The 21,800-nt window shown below is 45.4% G+C and overlaps 1 protein-coding gene across 1 annotated transcript in view; it reads right to left on the reverse strand.

The window, feature by feature from the left end:
• Nucleotides 1–21,053, reverse strand: part of PTCHD1 (patched domain containing 1) — a 51,063-nt gene extending 30,010 nt beyond the window's left edge. The window contains exon 1 of the mRNA XM_030843800.2: nucleotides 20,644–21,053. Within this exon, the coding sequence (XP_030699660.2) occupies nucleotides 20,644–20,994 (351 nt within the window). The 5' untranslated portion in view covers nucleotides 20,995–21,053. The remainder of the gene's footprint in view (nucleotides 1–20,643) is intronic.
• Between the last annotated feature and the right edge of the window lie 747 nt (nucleotides 21,054–21,800).

Genomic DNA, 21,800 nt, shown 5'->3' on the forward strand with positions numbered 1-21,800 from the left:
AGAGAATATGTAAGTTCAAGACAAGTGGGGCTGGCTTGTAAAGAAAGCCAAACAGAAGAGCCCCAGAGGCAGCCTGGCGTGCTGAAAAGAGCCTGACATTGGGGCCACACAGACGTGATCACATCCAGCCAAGCTGGTGACTACCTGGTAACGTTGAGCATATGCCCTTCTTGAGCTTCAGTTTCCACATCATCAAAATGGGCTTACTATCTAGAGTGCTGTTGGTTTCTGAATGGGACAACGTAGATGGAGTGCCTGGCAGAGGAACACATCACAGGTTCTTAGTAAATGTTGGAGCCTCGCCCCATCTCCATCAGAATCACCTGTGAGCTTCTAGTCACGAGGCACATGATGGTTTTAATGCATAGAAATCCCATATTCTCCCTGGCTGTCTAGTGGTGTCTTGTCATAAAGCTACCGCCTGTCTCATGACATGAGGGCTTTATTCTTTGTGAGAAGTAGCATTTCTCTTTTTGTGGGAGGCACAATGGCAAGGTTTCCTAAGCATGATCTTTTGCAGTGCCTTATTTGATGTGAGGCAGGAAGGATCTGCAGGGCACTTTTTAGAGCCATGTTCTCTGTTTAGGGGGAGAAGCTGCTGCAGAGCAGGACTAATAAGAAAGTGAGGCTGCTTTGGAAAGGGCTGCCGAGTGAGCAGCCTAGTTGTGGTCCCCAGCCCTCCCTTCTGGGACTTTGGACTTGTGAGGAGCGATGGACTCAGCTCAGGCATCACCCCCTCCAGGAAGCCTGCCCTGGAAATGCAGACAAGGTCCTCTCTGGTCCCCTGCGTGTGGACACATCTGTCTCATCACCTGCCATATTATAAGGACATCTTCTTTCAGCTCTCTGAGTCTTATTCTTTGTTATATCCCCACTCCCAGCACAGTGCAGGCACACAGTACTTAAGGCAGAAACGTTCTGGACAAGCCAACACACTCTTGCCCAAATCGCCTTGGCATCACCAGCATGCTTTAAACAGCTTCCACTTGCATGGCCTAAAGCCTGGTTAAGTACTGAGAAGTGATCAAGCAAAAGAACTAGGTAGTTCTCAAATACTCGGGGGGTGGGGTGGGGGGGAAAGCAAAACAAACAAAAAGGCCAACAGACAAGCAAGAGGTACCAGAACACGTGGGGAATGGTGATTGCTACAATGAGTATATGTACTTTTATGTCTAAAAGTAAAGATGCTGTGACAATTTAAACACAAAACAAAACAGCCCTGTAATGCTTTTCCAGCCCAGCTCTCAAGGGAATACACAGGCAGTTATTAATATAGGCAGTTCTAGAAAGAATAGGACCTTGGAATTTGGAATAAGGAGATTTTTAAATTCTGAGTCTATTATTTCCTCTCCCCTTTTCCATGCTGAAGTAGCTTTATCAGAATCAATATAAACCAGCCTGCAGATCTCAAAGTTAGTTCGGGTTCATTTAAGAAATGGATGAGCCCAGGCATTACTCTGTTACCTTGTAAATAACATAGCTGGTAAAGGCTGAGACACAAACACAGAAGTATCCCTGTAAATGTCACCTTAGTGTTTTCCGTCTCACATTAACCACTTAAATCATTGTTACACTCTGTAATGTGCTTATTATATGTTATGAGGTGCTTCTGCACTATTATAATGGATATCGGTGAGCTTTGTAACTTCTCTTTTTAAGTTAAAAAGGGTCAAAAATGTCTTTAATGGGGAAAACAGAAATGCTGAAGAACAGACCATTTTGAGATGGAGACACCTTCATGGTGCTTTGCACACAGCTTTATGAAGAGAGGTCCCAATAGGCAGCAAACAGCTCTCAGTGGGGAAACAAACCCCAGATTGTTTTTACGAGCTGGAGACTGGTGGCATTGGCGGGTCACCCTGAAAAAGATAAACCACTAGCCATCGGCTACTTCTGACTTGAAGCTCTGAGGGCATGGTGCACGGCCCCAGAAGCCCTTCTATGGAATCCGGGGGCTTATTAGCAGTGAGCACTGACTGCGGAGGCTCCATTGCGCCTGCTGGCCTGGTGACCCAGGAGATGTGGTGGTGGCGGTGAGGGCAGGGGGCGGGCAGGAGCAAGCTTTTGGATGGATTCCAGAAAGCAGCCTCAGCAACCCCAAAGGAAAGACTTGTTCACAGGAAAACGGGAACAGCATCTGCGTGGATTTGGGAGAAAGGTTGGGAGGGGCTTCCAGAATGTGCAGAGGGGCCAACGGCAGTAAAAACAAGAAATTTCACCTTGTTCTCAAAGCATTTAGCCTAGTCTCCTGAAGACTTGTTTGTATAAATCCTTCAAAATTTGGGGTTAACAGAAAGTTGCTGTTGTCGTTGGTTTTTTTTTAAATTGAAGTATAGTTGATTTACAGTGTTGTGTTAATTTCTGCCATCATCGTTTTTAGTTTTTAATACATTTATTTATTTATATATTTGTGGCTGCGTTGGGTCTCTGTTGCTGCGCGCGGGCTTTCTCTAGTTGTGGCGAGCGGGGGCTACTCTTCATTGCGTTGCACGGGCTTCTCATTGGGGTGGCGTCTCTTGTTGTGGAGCACGGGCTCCAGGTGCGTGGGCTTCAGTAGTTGTGGCTCGTGGGCTCAGTAGCCGTGGCGTGCGGGCTCTGGAGCGCAGGCTCAGTAGTTGTGGCGCACGGGCTTAGTTGCTCCGCGGCATGTGGGATCTTCCCGGACCAGGGCTCGAACCCGCGTCCCCTGCATTGGCAGGCGGACCCTCAACCACTGTGCCACCAGGGAAGTCCCTGTCGTTGTTTTTAAATAAGCTGAAGTTATGTCTGGATGGCACAAACGAACTAAGGTTTTATTTTCATTTAAAAAATATATGTTCAGACAAGCCATGGGAAGACAGCTAGGTTGCAAGGATAATGGCTTTACACGTTTTAACTCAGAGTCTTACAGTTTTACTCAACATAAAACAAATGGAAGAGGAAGGGCTACCTCCCTAATTTATCCTGGCTGCCTCTCTGCTGCCTCCTCGTCATCCTCTGTGGTTCCAGCACGACTGGACTGAAAACCTGTGAGGTTTCCCCTGCACTTCCCGCCTCCTCAGTCGGAGCCAGCTGCTCTCAACCCTGCCCATGGGAACCACCTGTGGAACTCTACAAACTCAGATGCCTGGGCTCCCCCTCACACCTTTAAATCAGAATCCCTTGGCAAGGGCCCAGGTATCTGTATTTGAAAAAGCTTCCCAGGGGCCTACACACACAGCCAAGGTTGACGAATCCTTGAATCATTCATCACATCCTGTGGATTCTGCCTCCAAAATCTCTCAAATCCATCCTCTCGTGCTCCATTTCCATTGCTCCTGATTTGGTTCTAGCCCTTATAATCCATCTGGATGACAGAAACAGGTTCCTAACTCATCTTTTCTGCTTTTAGTCAATCCTCCAAACTGCCACCAGATTTATTTTTCTAGAACACAAATCCAAACCTGTCATCCCGCTGCTTTAAATCCTCCAATGGCTCCGCTCCGAATGAATGATGGAGCCCGTTTATTTCTTAGATGATGATGGACAACAGCTGCTCCTTATCCTGGGCAGGCGTTCTCTTAGCTTAAAATGTTTTCTTTTTAACTTTTTCTTTTAAAGTGATTTAAGACTCACAAGAAGTTGTACCTACGGTTCAGAGTTCCCATGTGTCTTATCACTCACCTTCCCCCTAATGATAATATCATACATAACCACAGTACATGATAAAAAGCATGAAACTGACTTGGTACAATCCTATTAACTCAACTACAGGCCTTGTTTGGATTCAGCGGTTTCTACGTGCACTCTCTGTGTGTGTGTAATACTATGACATTTTATCACATGAGCTTAATTAATACGGTTTCAAAAGGATCTCTTTTTCTGTGTAGCAGTGGTTCTCAAGTCTGGTTGCACATTAGAATTTCCTGGGGGAGTCTTAAAAAGTACCCATGACTGGCCCTGCTCTAGGCCATGCTTTAGCCCAGCATTTCTCAGACTTTAATTTGTACACAGATCAATTGGGGATCTTGTAACAATACAGATTCAGATCTTGTAGGTCTGGGTGGAGTCTGGATGGAGCCTGGGTGGAGCCTGCTGTCCTAATAAGGTCCCAGGGGATGCTGCTGTCGCTGCTGCTGCCAGTGTGAGGACCACATTTAGAGTGGGCCACCCCGTTGTCAGACCAGTGGAATGAGAATCTATGGGTGTGAGACCTAGGCATGGTATGTTTGAATTCCTCCAGGGATTCTACCATGTAGCCAGGGTTGAGGACCACTGAGATACGTGATGGAATTCTAAGGCCATGTTACCCTTGGAGATCACATCATGCCAACCTCTCTTTGAACCATTCTAGGTCATTTCAGTCTCCTCTGATGAGCCATTCAGATGCCAAACAACTCTTGGAGTTAAGAAATCCTTGCTTCTATGTAATCCATATTCTTCTAAAATGTAAATGTAGCCAGTGTGAGCTCAAAAGAGAGACAAAAGGGAGGAAGAGACTGTCTCTTCACTTTCATACCCAAATTCCAGAGAGATTGTTTCCAGTTTACCACCTAGTCTCTTCATTCCCTTGTCAATTAGCCTCCAAGCCCATAGATATTATAATGACAAACGCTCACTTTCTTCAGCACTTGACAAGACTTTCAGCTACTGACCTTGTTTTCTATCTTGCAGAGAAAACCCCAAGCCATAGACGGAAATTACCCTCAACTTGCTGCCACCATATCTCTAAAAATACCCACATCCATTCGTTTCTAACCTCCTCCTCCTGTGAAAGTCAAGGCCATGACCCTTCCTCTCTCTAAGATCAATTGCTTCCATTGGGTTCTGGCTTTCCTTTCCTTTTTCCTAGTATTGTTTATCCCCTCTTCTCCCATGGCCTCGAACTTTTTCTACTAGTTCCTTCCCATGAGCTTTGAAATAGGCTTATGTCTTTCCCATATTAAAAAAGGCCTCATTGACCCCGCTTCCCTTCCAACTTCTGCCATAGCTCCCCTTCTTTAAGAAGGTCTTTACATATGCTGTCTCCAGCTACACTTGAAAGAGTGATTCACGCTTGCTAACTTCATTTCCTCACCTCCCACTCACTTCTCAAACCACTCCATTCTGGACTGTATCCCAGCACTCAACCAAAAGTCCACAATGACTTCTAAGCAGGTAAATCCAGTGACTACTTTTCAGTCCTCATTTTTTTGAACTCTCAGCAGATACACACAGTTAAGTCAAAATAGTACTTTAAACATATCTAAGATGGTTAGGCATTTTTGAGATTTTCGTGGGAATCCAATAGGTTCCATTAAGGCATGGGCATGGTTTCTTCACTGCTGCGTCCTTGATTATGTGCCTGGCAAACAAAGGTGCTCAATATGTGTGGTTTGACCAAAACCCTCCCTCTCTCCCACGATGAATTCCATGACACAATTTTCTCCTCTCCTCCTACCTCTCTACCTGGTTTTCCAGTGTCTATCTAACCGACTTCTCTACCTTTACCTACCTTGTAAATTTGATACTACTCAAGATTCTGTCTCTGGCACTTCTGATCGTGTCACATTCATAAACTCTTCTTGGGCAATGAGTTCCACCTCCATGGTTTGGCTTGCCATTTTTATGCTGACCAATCCCCAGTTCACATCAATGCCTCACCTCTCTTCCAAACTCCATATCTGAATTTCCATCTGCCTCCTGATGATTTGCAAATACATATTATGGCAATATTTCAACTGGCATATATCCAACAGCTGAATCTTTTCTTCCAAATTTGTTTTTCCACCTGTTTTCTGTTATGGTTAACATCCTTCTCCTCTTTCTGCTTACCCAGGTGGAAACTTCTAAGCCAACTTCACCCTTTTCCCTTTGTTTACTCACAGATCCAGGGAACCTCAAATCCTATTGATACCATCTCCCTATTTTTGGGATAGTATTTTCAGTCTGTATTCTGAAGCACATTAGTTCCTTGGGTTGTTAATAAGGGTCATCAAAAAAGTAAAAAGTATTCATGATCAAATAAATTTCAGAAATGCTCAACTGGATAGAGTTAAATAGATTTCTTTACAGAGGAGCTTTTAAAAGCCTTTGATATGCTAATGTGCATTCAATATGGGGCTACTACATGCATCGTTTCCCAAAGTTATTTGGTCACAGAAGCCAATTTTCTTTGCCGCATCACAGGAAATTTTTACTAAAGCACATTTTGGAAAATAGTGGTCTAATTTAGCCCCCATCTTTTCTCTTTCTGCAGCTTTTCTTCTCAAAGCCTCTTGCTTACAAACTTAAATAAGTCTCCTGGGTGGAGGAGGGGATCTCCCCTTCTCCAATATCTTGCCTCTCCAACTTAACCTCTATACTTCTATAAGAACTGTTGTTATAAAATTCGGGTCATGACTCTCCCCACAGTATTAGACATCCTGCCCCTTACTTCTGTCCATGTCATCCAAATCCTTACTGATTTTCTGCCTGCTTGCTCTATCAATTACTAACAGAGGAATGTTGAAGTCTCTAGCTATAATAGTGGGTTTGTCTATTTCTCCTTTCAGTTCTATCAGTTCTTGCCTCATGTATTTTAATACTCTGTTTGTTAGGTGTATACATGTTTAGGATTGTTATGTCTTCTTGGAGAATAATCCTTTTATCATTTTGTAATGTCCCTCTTTATTCCTGATAATTTTCCTTGTTCTGAAGTCAGCCATATCTTAAATTAATAATAGCTTTCTTTTGCTTAGTGTTAGCATGGTACATCTTTCTCTATCCCTTCATTTTTAACCTATCTGAGTCTTTATATTTAAAGTGGGTTCCTTGTAGGCAACACAGAGTTGGGTCTTGTTTTCTCTCGATCCACTCTGATAGTCACTGCCTTTTAATTGGAATATACCATTATACCATTCATGTTTTAAGTAACTATTGATATGGTTGGATTAATATCTACCATAGTTGTAAGTATTCTCTATTTGTTGCATTTGTTCTTTTTCTAAAAAAATTTTTGTGGTTGCCCTAGCACCTACAATATATATCAATACCTAATCTAAGTTCACCTTCAGATAATACTGTAATGCTTCATATGTAGTACAGTTGTAACACAGTAGTTCCAGTTCCTGTCCCTAGTGACATGGCTGACATTCATTCTACTTATCCATATGTTATAGTCAGTCAATATATTGTTACTATTATTGCTTTAAAGTTATCTTTTGATCAATTAAGAATAAGAAAGCTAAAAAGATTTTACTTTACCTTCATTTATTCCTTCTCTAACACTGTTCTTTATATAGATTGGAGTTTTTGATCTATGTAATTTTCCTTCTGCTGAAGAGAATTTCTTGCAGAACAGGTCTGCAGGCAATGAATTCCGTCAGTTTTTTTTTTTTTTTTTTGGTCTGAGAAAGTTTTTGTATCTCCTTCACTTTGAAGCATAATTTTGTGGAATTATAGAATTTCAGGTTGCTGAGTTTTTTTCCTTTCAACTCATTAAACATTTCATTCCACTATTCCTGCTTGTGTGGTTTTTGATAAGAAGTCTAATGTAGTTCTTATCTTTGTTTCTATATGTAAGGTGTTCCCCCACCCCAATCCCCTGTCTTCTTTCAAGATTTCCTCTGTCTTTGGTTTTCTGTAGTTTGAATATGATATGCCTAAGTGTGTTTTTATGGATACTCGTCCTCTTTGGTGTTCTCTGAGATACCTGGATCTGTAGTTTGGTGTCTATCATTAATTTTAGAAAATTCTTGGCCATTATTATTTCAAACATTTCTTCTGTTGCATCCTCTCTTCTCCTGACATTTTAATTACGTGTATGTTATTTTGATATTGTCCCACAATTCGTGGATGTTCTGGGGTGTTTTCACTCTTTTGTCTCTTTGTGTTTCAATATGTGAAGTTTCTTTCATCCGGTATTTAATCTCACTGATTCTTTCCTGGGTTGTGTTGAGTGTACTGATGATGGCCCATCAAAACCATTCTTCATTTCTGCTACAAGTTTTGATTTCTAGCATTTCCTTTTGATTTATCTGGAGAGTTTCCATCTCTCTGCTAACATTATCTATCTGTTCTTGATGTTGCCTACACTTTTTCCATTAAAGTCAACAACATATTAATCATAGTTACTTTAGATTTCTTGTGTGATAATGCTGACATCTGTGTCATATCTGAGTATGGTTCTCATGCTTCTTTTGTCTCTTCAGACTATATATTTTTTTCTTTTTTGCATGCCTTGTAATTTTTTCCCCAAAGCTGGACATGTTGTATCAGTTAGTAGGAACTGAGGTAAATAGAATTTTATAGTAAGGACTTATGTTAATCTAGGACTTTGGATGTATTTAATGTTTGTTGTGGCTATAGGTACCAGAAGCTTCAAATTTCTCTATTGTCATTCTTTTTGTCTCTCCTCTTAACTTTGTCTTTCCTAAGTACTCCTCCTCAGAGAGAGTCTGTGTCTTACAGCTCTTCAGCTATAATCCACTATTATTATATTGGAGCCCTGTTGGTGTGGTGGTAAGGTGATGGGAGGGTAAATGGTATATAATCTTTTGAAGAAATCTCAGTCTTTAAGTGGGCCTGTGCCTTGGGGCTATGACCTTCACAGATATTTCTCCAGTGGTATAGTTTTCTTCCCCTGCCTCCTACTCCCTTTCCTGGCTGCTGCACTCCTAATCTGTTTCCTTGAAGCCCTGACACCTGTGGACTCTGCATCCCCAACTTACGTGAGACAAAAGCTAAAGGGGGCTCCAGTGGGAAGGAGGAACCTAGGATAAAGTTTCAGAATTGTGCTCTGGCAAAAGTCTTTTTCCCTGGAGAGTAGCCCTTCCTTATGGAGAAGACTAGGTGAATTTCAGGAGGATTACTTTTCTTCCACTCCCTGCCAGCAGTACGTCAAGATTACCATTTAAGTGTTTCTACCAGAGACACGCGCTCCAGGTCAGCAGATTGTTTCCATGCCTTTATGGATTTGCGGATAGCACTTTGCCCTGTGACCTCAGTTCTCTGATGTGCTCGAGAAAAATCATTGATTTTCAGTTCGTCTAGGTTTTTCCTGTTGTAAGGATGGGGATGACAACTTCCAAGCTCTTTACATGTCGAAGCTGAAACCGAAAGCTCCTCCTTACTCTGTTACTGATTGAAATACTACTTCAGGGCCATCTGGCACCAGGGGCCACGCCTTGCTCATCTATTTCTGTATTTCTTGGGGGCAATGTGGTGGAGTTAATTTTTTACTGATGCTTTAGAAGCCAGGTGTGTGTTTCCATCTTGATTCCTCTGCTTATTAGTTAAGCTGTATGATGCATCAGTGATTTCTTTGTGAAAAGCAGTGTTGTCGGATAGAACTTTTCTGATGATGAAAATGTTATCTGTCCTGTCCATTACAGGAACATGTGGGCTACCGAGCACCTGAAAAGTGGCTAGTGCAAGTGAGGAAATGAATTTATTTTAATTAATTTAAATTTAAATCAGATAGCCACATGTGGCTAGTGGCTTTTGAATTGGACAGTGTAGGTCTAAGGCTTTAGAAGTGTAGACGATGGGTGATCAGATATGCTATTTTAAAATTCTCCTTGAGTAATTCAAAGTAAAAATATAGACTGATGTAATATTACATCATCTGGGAGTACGAGGCCATGTCAACAAAGCTTCTGGTTAGTAAAAGGTAGTCACAGACTGTACAGATACTTTTTATAAAAGGAGACGGTGATTTGGAATGTGTCAACTGAGTGACTAAGGTGGTTAGTCTTCTCCCCTGGGAATCCCCAGGAGGTTGTTCTCTTGCCCCAGACAAACACGTGTGCGTTCAGTGCAGATATTGGGAGGTTTGTGTGGCTTTAGGCGTGCTGCACTTTACAAAGTTTGTTTACACACGTTATATCTCCTTCTGTCTTCCAACACCATGACGATGATATTGCTGATCGCATTTTATGGGTGAGGAAATGAAGACCCCAGAGAGGATAAATGACTTTTATCACAGACACTTTGATGGTTCACAGCCTCAAACACAGAACTTTGGGGCTCTGAAACAATGCTAATTCCACTATGCCAAAATCAGTACTTACTGAACTTCACTCCAGTTCTACTTTACCTCTCTCTAACAGAACTGACGTCGGTCAGTAGTTGAAACTGAACATTAGCTACCAGGGTCCCCCCCATGGACACTTCACCTCTGGCAACCAGAGCTGGGTCCTTGTCTCAGAAACACAACATGTCGCTCCTATTTGTACCTGCTGTGCCTTCTGGTCTGATGTAAACGATGTTTCTGCAAAGGCAAATGGCAGGTGACCCTGTGTGGGAAGTCTTTGGAAGGAAGGAAGCTTTGGTAATCACACTGATGGTAGTAACAACATCCACACTGCATGTGTGTGGAGTGGGGGGGTTATCTCTCTCCCCCCCTCATCTCTGAGCGTCCTTTCTTCTACTCAGCCCCCTTCTCCTAAAGTCCAGCTCCTGGAGACAGGCAGCAGGGGCAGGGCCCTCTGTCCAATATGCTTGCCTTAAACCGCAAACTTAAAGGTTCAGGCTTATGTAGTCTCCTTTGAATGACAGCATCATTCAAAATTAACGGCTGAACAAATAACTTTTTCACCCTGCTGTATCTGTTGTCCAGGTTTCTACAGAGAGAGAGAAACTGCACTTTTAGAGTTAGTCCTGGCAGCTAATTACTAGGATGCTTTATAGCAGTGGTTCTCAAAGTTTGGTCCCTAGACCAGCAGGAACAGCATCACCTTGGGAACCTGTTTGAAATGCACATTCTCAGGCCCCACCCCAGACCGACAGAATTGGAAATTCTGGGGGTGAGATCTGAAATCTGTGTTCAGACAGGCCCTCCAGGGGATACCTACTCAAGGTGGAGAACCACTGCTTTAGAGTATGGAGGCAGTTAAATGGCATTAATTAGTCAGGATATATTATGCAAAGGTTCTTCGGGTCCACCAATCCACTGATCTAGTCAGTGTGGTTCTCAGACCAGCAGTAGCAGCAGTAGCCCTGGGAGCTTGTTAGAAATGCGGAAGCTCAGGCCTGCTGTCTCAGACCTATTGAATCAGAATATGAACATTAATAAAATTCCCAGGGAATTCCAAAACATATTCAGATTTGAGAAAAATTGCTAATCTTCACTTAAACTGAGGTTAGTTTTGTTTGAAGAGTTTAGGCATAGAGAACCAGGAAGGTAGAGAAATTTTCTTCGATCCTAAATAATTGTAGGTTTCTTTTATAACCCTATGAAAAGAAATTTTAGACAAGGGAAGGTGAAGAAATGCACTGACCTAAATGACTAAAACCCCCAGTCAGCAAAATTTTACATTTCACAGTTTCAAGGGGCCTTACTATCACTTGGCCTGGTTCTCCTGATCTCTGGCAATTCTGACACACTCTTCCCTTTGAAGGGCTTGTGGGGAAGATTTCCCAGGGAAACACTGTAGTCATGTAAATTAAGTGACAGAGGAGAGTTATCAACTCGCTCACCTAAATTGCTGGAGAATCCCTTTCTGGCATGCTGGGCTGTGAGCGAACCTTGAAACTGGAGCCCACAGACTCCCAGAGCTTTTCATTCCAGAGATACTTCTGTACAAGAAGTGAATGCTTCCTTTGTGTGCAAAGCCCTGTCAAGCAGGAAGATGAGGTTCTGAGCCTTGCTACTCAAAGTGTGCTCCACTGACCAGTAACATCACCATCATCTGAGAGCTTGTTAGTAATTCAGAATTGCAGGTCCCACCCCAGGCTGAATCAGAATCTGTATTTTCCCGAGATGCCCAGGTGATGTGTGGGCATAAAGAGTCTAAGAGCAGTCAGTTTACTCAGTATGACCACTTGCCTACATGCTATACCAAACCCAGAATAAAAACGAGACAACAGTGCAAAACTCAAAAAATTAAGGTACTGAGTATTACGAAGATTTTTTTTTTTGAGCACTTATGCTAGTTGTATAGCAGAGATACGGTTTTTACTGAGACAATTGGAAGGAATTGACAAAGCCATGGTATTTGACAAATTCGTGGAGCCCATGGAAGAATGAGCAAAGGAATCTCCCCTTTAATGCTGAGAAATGAACAGTTCTAGTGTTTCTGTTAAACTCACCAGAGATACACTGATTTTGTACCAGCATCGTTTTTTAAGTTCGCCTCTTAGAACAAGTCTTTGTTACCCTGGGCTCCCTCTTGAGAAATTCGAAGCTGAATGACATCAGAATGGTGATCTCTTGAACACTGATGCTACAACTGGGAAAACCACTCCTCCTTGATTAAAAAAAAATGTGTTTCATGTTTACATTTGAGTATGGGTTAGGCCAGTGTTTTGAGACTTTACTTCATGTACATAAGGACACGTGTAGTGGAGAGCTGACTTTGACGGTACTTGCTGGGAACTGCAGAGTGCTCTGCCCTCCCAAATGGGAATGGACCACTGGAGATTGAGGTCAGTTTACACCTTTCCAAACTACTTGAACCAAAAGAGGTGGTCAGGCGTTTGGTTTTGGTTTTTCTTTATATGAGTTTCTCCCCGTATAAAGTAAGTACCAACAGATCCTAAGGCAGAATGGATGCTTATTGCTTATCATCAAGTTTGAAACCAAAATTTATCAAGGATGAGAAGTGAAGACACATCTAAAGAAATCACATGGTCATGCTGCCCGGCAAAATTATATTCAAGCAAAATAAATGAATAGGGAAGGCAGAGCGTGTTTTCCATCCTACAAGCCATCAGCCAGCAACAATTTATTAAGCACCTGCTGTACATTCCACATTATACTAGTTTCTAGGAGAGATGTGGGAGTATAAGACATTGGTCTTGCCCTTGAAGAGCTTTATGATCTTAAGAGAAAGCATCGCATGACAATACAGCAAATTATAGAACAGTATCTAGTTAAGCATTAAAGAATGTGGGTACAACTGCAAGCCAGATAGATTTAAGGGAGGGAGGGAGCCATGAATTCGGGAAGGCCTCACAAAGTAGGACACATGTGAGTCTGACCTCATAGTAAGCAGCGAGTGCACTTCTAGCGGGGGAGAGCAACACAGGTAGATGTGTGAAGATGGGGGCTGTGAAAGGGGGGCCTGCAGACTCCTCTTGTATTCCTGAAGGGAAGAGGGGCTGGACACAGGCCACTCAAATGTGAGGGCTTGATATAAAACCACAAATCCGGGTGGCGTCCAGGTCCAGCTTGGAGCCATCTTTAGCACCATCCAGTGGCCAAAATGAAAATGGCAGTTACTTATCAAATTCAAGAATAACTGAACAGCTGTGCTGGGTCATTCTTGCCTGCGTCATGGCCATCTTGTTGAGTGAAGGGATGAACATCCCTTAGCAATGTGGGCCCTAAGCTCCTAGAGGTGTGTCTCTAGATGGGTGTAAGACCCTTAGTGCAGATGCTCTCAGGGTTCCACCTGTATTCTCTCCACTCACACTCACCTCTACATGTCAAGGCCGCTCACCGTGAGCACCTGCAGCTCTTTGCCTGTGGCTTTTATAAAACAACAACAAGAAACAATTCTGGGGCTTTCCTGGTGGCGCAGTGGTTGAGAGTCCGCCTGCCGATGCAGGGGACACGGGTTCGTGCCCCGGTCCGGGAGGATCCCACATGCCGCGGAGCGGCTGGGCCCATGAGCCATGGCCGCTGAGCCTGCGCGTCCGGAGCCTGTGCTCCGCAACGGGAGAGGCCACAACAGTGAGAGGCCCGCGTACCGGAAAACAACAACAACAAAAAAAAAACAACAAAAACAATTCTGATTATGGGAACACATACAGCATCTGGAATTGCTAGAGATTTATTTACTGTGCCGGGCTGCAGCCGGATCAACTAATGATGGCTGGAGACTTGGGAGAAGATTATCCAGGTCCTTCACCCACAGTTGGGATAACTTGGATGGAGGTTATCCAGTGTCTCCCAGAGTTCCCCAGTGAGACTGAGCCCTGGGTGCCCACAGTGGACACTGGCTTGAGAACACTGCCGTGGCTGGCTTCCTGCTACTCCCTATTTCCTGTCCTCACTTCCTTACCGATGTTTTTGGATATCACGCGCCAAGGTAACTGCCTGCACTCAAATCCTCATCTCGACTGGACTTGAAGCCCACAAGTTAAACCTAAAGTAGAAGACCTAACAAAGGGGGTCTTTCAAAACACCGGAAACAATATTCTCAAGAGGATTTCCTGGAGAGCAAGAAGATAAATATAACTTCCCTGTCCCCTCACTGCCTTCTTTTGTTCAAAATATGACTTCGGAAGTTGAAGGCGCGACATATTATTCAGAGCTTCCCACATGAAATAACAACTGGTGTTGATTTTCCTTTTTGTTCTTGGCTTTTAAAGGTTAGAGATTACTCACCTCCCCTGCTGGTCATTAAATCAGTCTGGCAGAATACCTCGGAAGTTCTGTGGCCTTCCGGGCATGTGGCAGCAGCACAGGCAGGGCGGCAGACAGGCCTGCTTGCTGTGATGTGCTACCAAGCAGGTGACTTCAAAGGTCTGCTTCAAGCCTATCTCAGGTATCACTTGGGGCTCACACTGAGCCCCAAAGTCAGGTACCAGATGGCATATACCACAAAGTCAGAGCTGATCAGATCCCCTAGCTCCTGCGCCAAGGGATGCTGCAACCTCTCGGGTAGGAAACAGATAACTTCTTTTAGCTTACTTCTCCTTCTCTTAGTTATCACAAGAAGTCACCGGTTAAATGCTCAGCTGTTGGATGAGGTTTGTAAGTCTGGTGAATCCTGAGAAGTTCAGTCTTTGTGTTCGTTAAAAAAAAAAAAAAATCATCCTTCTCTAACTCTAATACGGCATCTGTCAAGATACTCTGAGTCATTAGAAAGGTGGGCTTCCTCTCACACTACAGCTTTATATTTAAATTTCAGTTTAAATTAGCAGTTTACCCAAAGTTTGTTCCAAATGCTTATCTACATGGGCAAGTCAAAGATTGCTCCCCAAATCTAAATGAGACAAACAGAGTGGGCATTGGAGGATACTAGTCACACAAATGACACGTGCTTAGAAGTCAGACAAACCTAGAATGATATTGAACTTGGATTATTCGGATGCACCTTCCATGAAATGCAAGGAGAATGAAACGAGATCTCACCCTCTCCTTACTTTGCTCCTAGTGTAAAAATAAAGTGCAAAAGGCAACTGGCTGGTCCAGCAGATGCACGAATGCTGCCCTTTCAGGCCTGGCCTCAATCTTTTCTAAGAGTACATGCCACCTGGATAACTCATCGAAGTGACGGGACTGCCCAAGGCATCATAGCACCTGTCACCAGACAAAGCACCCTGAGATGCGAAGAGCACATTCCAGTGTCTGCGGAGATGACCTTTAAGGTGCCTTCCAAACCCAAGGGTCTTTGATCCCCTGTCCTTTGGATGCAAGCTCTTCGTTTGTCATTTTATGTTCAGAAAGGCAAAGCAGCTGGACTAGGCAACAGAGCACGGCCTCCTGTCTCCTCGGCAGGTCACTGTTCACAGTGGGGTCTTACATACTGTCAGGAGAAGTCCGGCCTGGTGGGTGGCTGCTACAGACTGAGGGTCAGGCCTGCCAGCAGTGGGCGCTCTGACAAGTCCCAAGGGCAGCAGCAATTCAGCAGCTTTATCATTCAAGCAGTTAGACCGTATTCAGTTTCCTGGGTTCCTCTACATTGGGATTTAGACCATAAAGGACAGAGCTCTAGGAGAGCAAGATAAGTGCATCTTGGGGAAGGTTACATTGGAAAATCTGGTCTTTGGCCAATTGCCCAAGCGAGCATCTCCTCACAGCTTGTAGTATTTGTCCCCAGGCAAACTTCTATAAGATTTTTGGATGTGAACTTCTCTTTGGCATTTTTTCATTTTACATAATCAATGCAGATGAAAAAATCCTAGCAGAACAAAAAGAAATACGCACATGAACCCTTTCAAGCAGTATTTGGGCCCAGATAATTCTTTGCTGGATGGGGCTCTCCTGCACACAGAGGATGTTTAAGAGCATCCATGACCTCCACCCACTAGATGCCAGTAGCAACTCACCCCTGGTTGTGATGAGCTAAAATGTCTCCAACCATTGCTGAATGTCCCCTGCAGGGCACAGTCGCCCCTGATCGAGAACCACTGCCTTAGAGATTACTTAACAGCATTAACTTCCTGAAATTGCTCCGGTAAGGGGGTTTTGGAATACAGTATAGGAACTTCTTTAGGTAAAGGACCAAAGAGTAAATATTTTAGGCTTTGAGAGTCTTAGACCATCTCTGTCTCATATTCTTCCTTGTTTTTGTTTTGTTTTGTTACAATCTTTAAAAAATGTAAAAACTCCTACGCTCAAAAGTAGGCTGGAATTTGCTGATCCTTAGACTGTAGAGAAAGACGTAATGGCGATTCCTATAATGACTGAAAGTGCTGAGACGGTATTTGGAAAAATTGGGATCTTGATCCAACTATCAGGTCTTTGTGACCCGGAGCTAGCTGTTGTGCTGCCCTTCGTGGAAAGCTTGAATTAAATAATTCCAAGTTAAATTCTATCAATCTCATTTTGCAACTTAATTCTCCTTAATATAATTAAACATGAAAAGTTTAAATAAAGTAGAAACTGAATATTTGAACAAAGTGAGATTCCCCAGTAAAAGGAAGAATGTCTGCATAGTGAGTATGTGTCCTTCCCTTGGTTTGGAATAAAACAGCCTATGAGGTCCCCCCGAAAAAGAGGACGTTATGCAAAGGGGACGCCCCTATGCAACTGCAAAACTGAAAAGTGTTTTGATATGACTACAGAGGTGATCTTGGAAAAAGAGAAAGGGAGAACGGTATCTTGGATAAAGAGAAGCCTTAGAATCTGCCTATAAAGTTGTACACATAAAAATGTCATTGTGAAAATACATTTCAGAGTAGTTTCTGTGGAATTTTCTTTGCCCATCACGTAAATGTCTGAGCAAACTAGGGCACGTCCCTTGGACAGATATTTACTGAAGGCCTACTATGTGCCAGGGACTGTGTGAGTGAGGCATTGGAGTTGAATTCACCTGGAGCTGGCCAGTGAACAGCACTGAAACAGGAAATCGCTGCATTCAATCATCCAGAGGTTTTTTTCCGGTAAAATAGTCTATCTTTCTGTCTTTGTATATTGCTAATTACAAGTATCTTATGCTTTACTTTGGGCACGTAGAGTTTGTGTAAGTGGATTTCCATTGACATTACGCAGCATCAGTCGAGAGAATGTCCTTATGATCCAACTGCCACTGTTAGAACAACGGTATACGGTGGGGATGAGACTTTGGTTGAATATACCTCATTTGGATACCAGAAATGTACATTTAAAATCATTCAAGTAGTTTATCATATGGGAGGCAGTAAATGATAGTGAAAAGAGCACTGGGCGGGGAGTCAAAACCCTGGGTCACAGTCCTGGTTCTGTCCTTGTCTTTTTTTCCATAGATAATTCGGTTAATTTCTAAGGCGCAGTTTTCTCATCGGTAAAATGGAATCACACCATTTCTCCTGCCTACCCTTAGGTGTTTGATGTATTTAAACATACTATATGCTTATAACTTATAAGCTGTTATAAAGGTGATATCATTATTATAAGGAATGGGCTAAATTGGTTCTTTACACAGATGGAACAAATCAGGTATTGACTTGGTCACAGCCAGATCGGTTATCAACTAAGACCTGCTTACACGTCACTTTAGGTGATCAGGAAGAGACCTATCCATAAAAGCTCGGGAGGCACTACTCTGAAATTTGCTCTGAGATGAACAGCATGGATTTTTGTTAAAATACAGTAATGAGTTAAATTTAATATTCTAGTGAAATGAAGACTTTTGAAGATCAACATGTATTTAAAGGGGTTCAGAAATTAATGGTTGATCCTTTGCCAGTACCATCAGGCCCCACCTACTTTCACCCAAAATTACATCTTTGCCCTGTAGGCTTCAGAGGAAACCATTGCTAGGGAGAGTCACCCGTCTCATAGTTTGTGGTCAGATTCTAACGCTGCAGAGGTCAGAGTATGGCAGTCATGCCGCTCGCATGAATTTGAGACAGCTCCTCCAAAGCAGATCAGCTGGGGCTGTCAAGGGTGGATTAGTTTTTTCTGTGATACTCTCAATTATGTTTTTGAAAAAAACAACCTGGATTTTCATTTTTTGTCATCATCCCTTCCCAGTCTATTTTTGATCAGAAAGTAGCTGGACTAATATTGCAAGAAGGATCGCCTTCATTGAGTAGGTACAACCCCAGAGCACCAGGAGTGAGTGACACAGCCCTGCAAGTTAACTTCCTTCACTTTTGTCGTGGGGCACGAGAAAGCCTCAAACCCTGGTTATGCATTGTCCACTTTACTTCCAGTGCGCTGTTATAAAACAGGCAGGGGCTGGCTGGTGTTGTGTACAATGTTAACTGTCAGTGCTACCCCTGATGCCAACAACAAAGTATCAGAATAACACCAGTAAGGGCAGAAACAGTGACTCTTTCACTCCTAACATCTTGTGTAAAGGACAAATCTTTCATGTCTCTAATAGAAAAAAAGAGGAAAAAAGTAAGTGCTTGTTCCCACACTTTACAGTACCATGACTACCGAGGGTCCATTTTTCTGTCCCCCAGCTCCATACCTACCAAATATAGGCGTTGGATATAAGAAGAAAAAGATGGATATATAAAATTGAAGGCAGTTCCCTCAGTTTCATGAGTCTGGGTTTTCATAAGCTCTGTGAATTCATTTTCACCAGAGACCCATCAGCTAGAAGTGAGTTCTGACCACTATGCCACTTGGTTTTGATCTTCCCCAGAAACCTAGAACACGAAAAAACATCCCATTTCTTAAAACAATTCACTCACAAGACCACCGTCCTTTAAAGTTGCCCTTTAGATATGAAGGCAAAGCCAGCCTCCCTGGCTCTCCAGTCCCCACTTTCTCTTCTAATACGGTTTTCTGTCCTGAACAGATCAAAATCAAATAGGAGAGAAACAGTCCAGTTGAAAAGACATCTGATGTGCCTGTTGATGTCTCATTAACCTTGAGAGTGAACAGAACTGGTGACTGCCCGTCAGAGTGGCGTGACGGTTAGCGGGGAAAAAAAACCCCCAAAAACCAGCCAGTGGAAACATCACCTCAAAAAACAAAAAACAAAAAAAGAGAAACATCATTTAGTAGATCATCTATCAAAAGACGGGGCAGCTTTCTAAATGTCAGGACTGGCTAAATTATAGTTTCCTTAAGCCTATGATGAAACTACTACATGTTTTCTTGGGAAAGCATTTGGAGCAGTATTTATCTGTGTGTCAAAATACGGTAACTAAAGTATCGGGGGAATAAAAACCCACTTCGATGTTGGAAGCATAATCATGAAAAAAGAAGACAACTCGGGATTAATGTTACTGAGGTTCTGTGGTGAGTATGTGTGATGATGTGTGTGCCATTAAAAATACCACGAGCCACCCAATGTGGGAAGGTCCTAATTCCACTGAGTCTCTAGTCAGATTCCCCTCATTACTAATTGCTGATTGATAACATGTCAACAAATACGGGGGGAAAATTCGCTTGTCTCTAGGGGCACTGGCTGACTCCCGATGGGATAAGTAGACTAGAAATCTAACCAGCCTCCAATCCTGGATCTGGACCAGAGACCCACACAAAACCAGCACCTTCCATCCCTCCGCCCCAGGGCTCCAGCTGGGACTGGCTCCTGTCTGCCCTCCCCAGAGGAGTACCTTAAGTAAACAAGACCCAGAATCCCCACCAGGGCTTGGATGGAACATTCTCACCTATTTCTGCTTTTCTCTCCCAAGGTCTCCACTTTTCCAACTCTAGTCCTCACTCCTCTGCTTTTCTTAGGAACTTCCTGAAAGTTATCACCATTAACCTCACTTTTTACATCAAATTCCCACCTCAGGCTGACAGCACACCCTGTTTCTTTGAGTGTCACCCTGTAACCAGCTGCTCGGTTTCCTGTGCTCTTCTCAGGGCCACACAGCCTGGCTTCTGTCCTCACCCTTCTGGCTCTGCCCCTCACCCTCACGCCCAAATACACCCAAATGAAAGTGCATCAGTCGAATCCCTCATTTCCCAAAGAACTTTTTGCATTTCAAAGGAGAGGAGCTACTGTGAAAGATGAAACAACTGCGAATTACAAACGTTCTCTCTCACCCTAGAAGTCAGAGATGGCTACCTCGCCCGGGGAAGAGGGCAGCAGGGCAGCCCCTGTCCTCTCTCCAGGACCACACTTCTTTCTGGTGGATGGGAGGCATTTTCTTTACCATCCCGTTCACAGCCCCTCCGAGCAGCCTTTTCCAAAACACTCCGGGGTCAGAGGAAGGGAGAAGAAATGAGGACAGGAGAGAGGGGTTTCTGAATCCCCCCAAGATGGTATTTTGTTTTCAAGTAGCAGGACTTTCTAGAATGTCTTCTCTAGTTCGGTTCCTTCTGGCCCAGTTACCCCAAAGCCTCCCCGCCCCCAAGACCACTGCAACCAAAACAAGCGCACCGACCACAGCACCGTAGCCGCCGCCGCCCCAACTGTTGCAGCGGCTGCCGGCGTGGCGGCGACGGCGGCCAGGGCAGGGCCGGGCCCGGACCCGGACGCTCCGCGCCCGGGAGGCTGGGAGGCTCCGGGCGGCCTTCGAGGGGCGCGCGGTGCAGCAGAGCCCCTGCGGCAGTCGCCTGGGATGGGAGAGGAGGCGCTCTCAGCCCGGACCCCCGCGCTCAGCCAGCCCAACCGCGGCAGCGGCGCCCGCAGAGGCTGCCCGTGCCCGCCCCCCTCTCACCTTTAAGATCAGGTCGGTGTGATGCTGGTCCAGCATGTTGGCTTTCTGGAAGGAGGTGACGATGACCCGGCCGTAGCGCCCAGGGGTCTGCAGGTCCGAGTAGAGCCGGTGCTTGGAGCGGTTGACCGGGAAGAGGCTGTTGACGAGGTTGCGCTCGATCTTGGCGAGGCTGTGCTGGGGCGCCAGCAGGTGCTCCACGCTCTCCTCGACCTGGTAGCGGCTGAAGCTGGCGCCGAGCAGGATGGAGATGAGCACCGGCGCCGAGGCGAAGAAGACAGGGTGACTGGCAATGAAGTGGCCGAGCCGGGAGAAACACGTCCTCAAGCCCCTGTGCAGAACCTGCCGCAGCATCCTAGAGCAGAGCGGGCGCGGGAGGAGGGCGAGGCGCACGCTCGGCGCGGGCTCGGGCGGCGGCGGCGGCGGCGGCGGCGGTGGCGGCGCCCGCGGCGGCGGCGACGGCGGCGGCGGCGGCGGAGGCGAGACCCGGTGCTCTCCCGGAGCCGCGGCACCACCATCGGGGAGTCCCGCGCCGCGCTTCGGGAGGGTCCCCTCGGGCCGGAGACACGCCCTCCTGCCCGCGGCCGCGCCGGCCCTGAGAGCCCCCCAGCTTGGCGGCCTCCGCGCCGCCCCCACCCCGCCCTACCCCGTGCGCCCTCCCCACCCCCCGCCGCCTCCCCGCCAGAGGGGCTCGGAGCGGCGGGGCAGCGTCCCGGCTCAGCGCCGGAGGTGCCCGGGGCAGCCCCCGCGGCGCGTCATGACCCCACTCACCCGACCCCCGAGGCCAACGACGGGGTGGCGCGGGGAGTGGCGGCGGCGCTATCGCGGGGAGCTTCTGCGCGCCAGCCTAGGAGCACGAGGACGGAGAATTCCAGGCTACACCCAGTCCCCTCCCCTCCCCGCACTCCCCTCCCCCGGCCCGGCCCGCCGCGCACGCTCTCCCCTCCCCTGTCCTCCTCCCGGGAGACCCAGAGATGAATAAAGAAATGGCCCCGATTTTCCAAACAAAAAGTAAAGAGTTTTCCCGGGGGGCGTCGGGCGGACCCGCTCAGAGCCGAATCCCCCCAGAGGCGGAAAGGAAGAGGCTGAAGACTGCGTGCGCCCAGGCTCTCTCGCCAGGCTCAGGTGGTGGCGCGCACTGGCTGGTGCGGAGAGGGGGT

The sequence above is a fragment of the Globicephala melas genome, chromosome X (genome assembly GCF_963455315.2).
Source record: "Globicephala melas chromosome X, mGloMel1.2, whole genome shotgun sequence".
NCBI lineage: Eukaryota > Metazoa > Chordata > Mammalia > Artiodactyla > Delphinidae > Globicephala > Globicephala melas.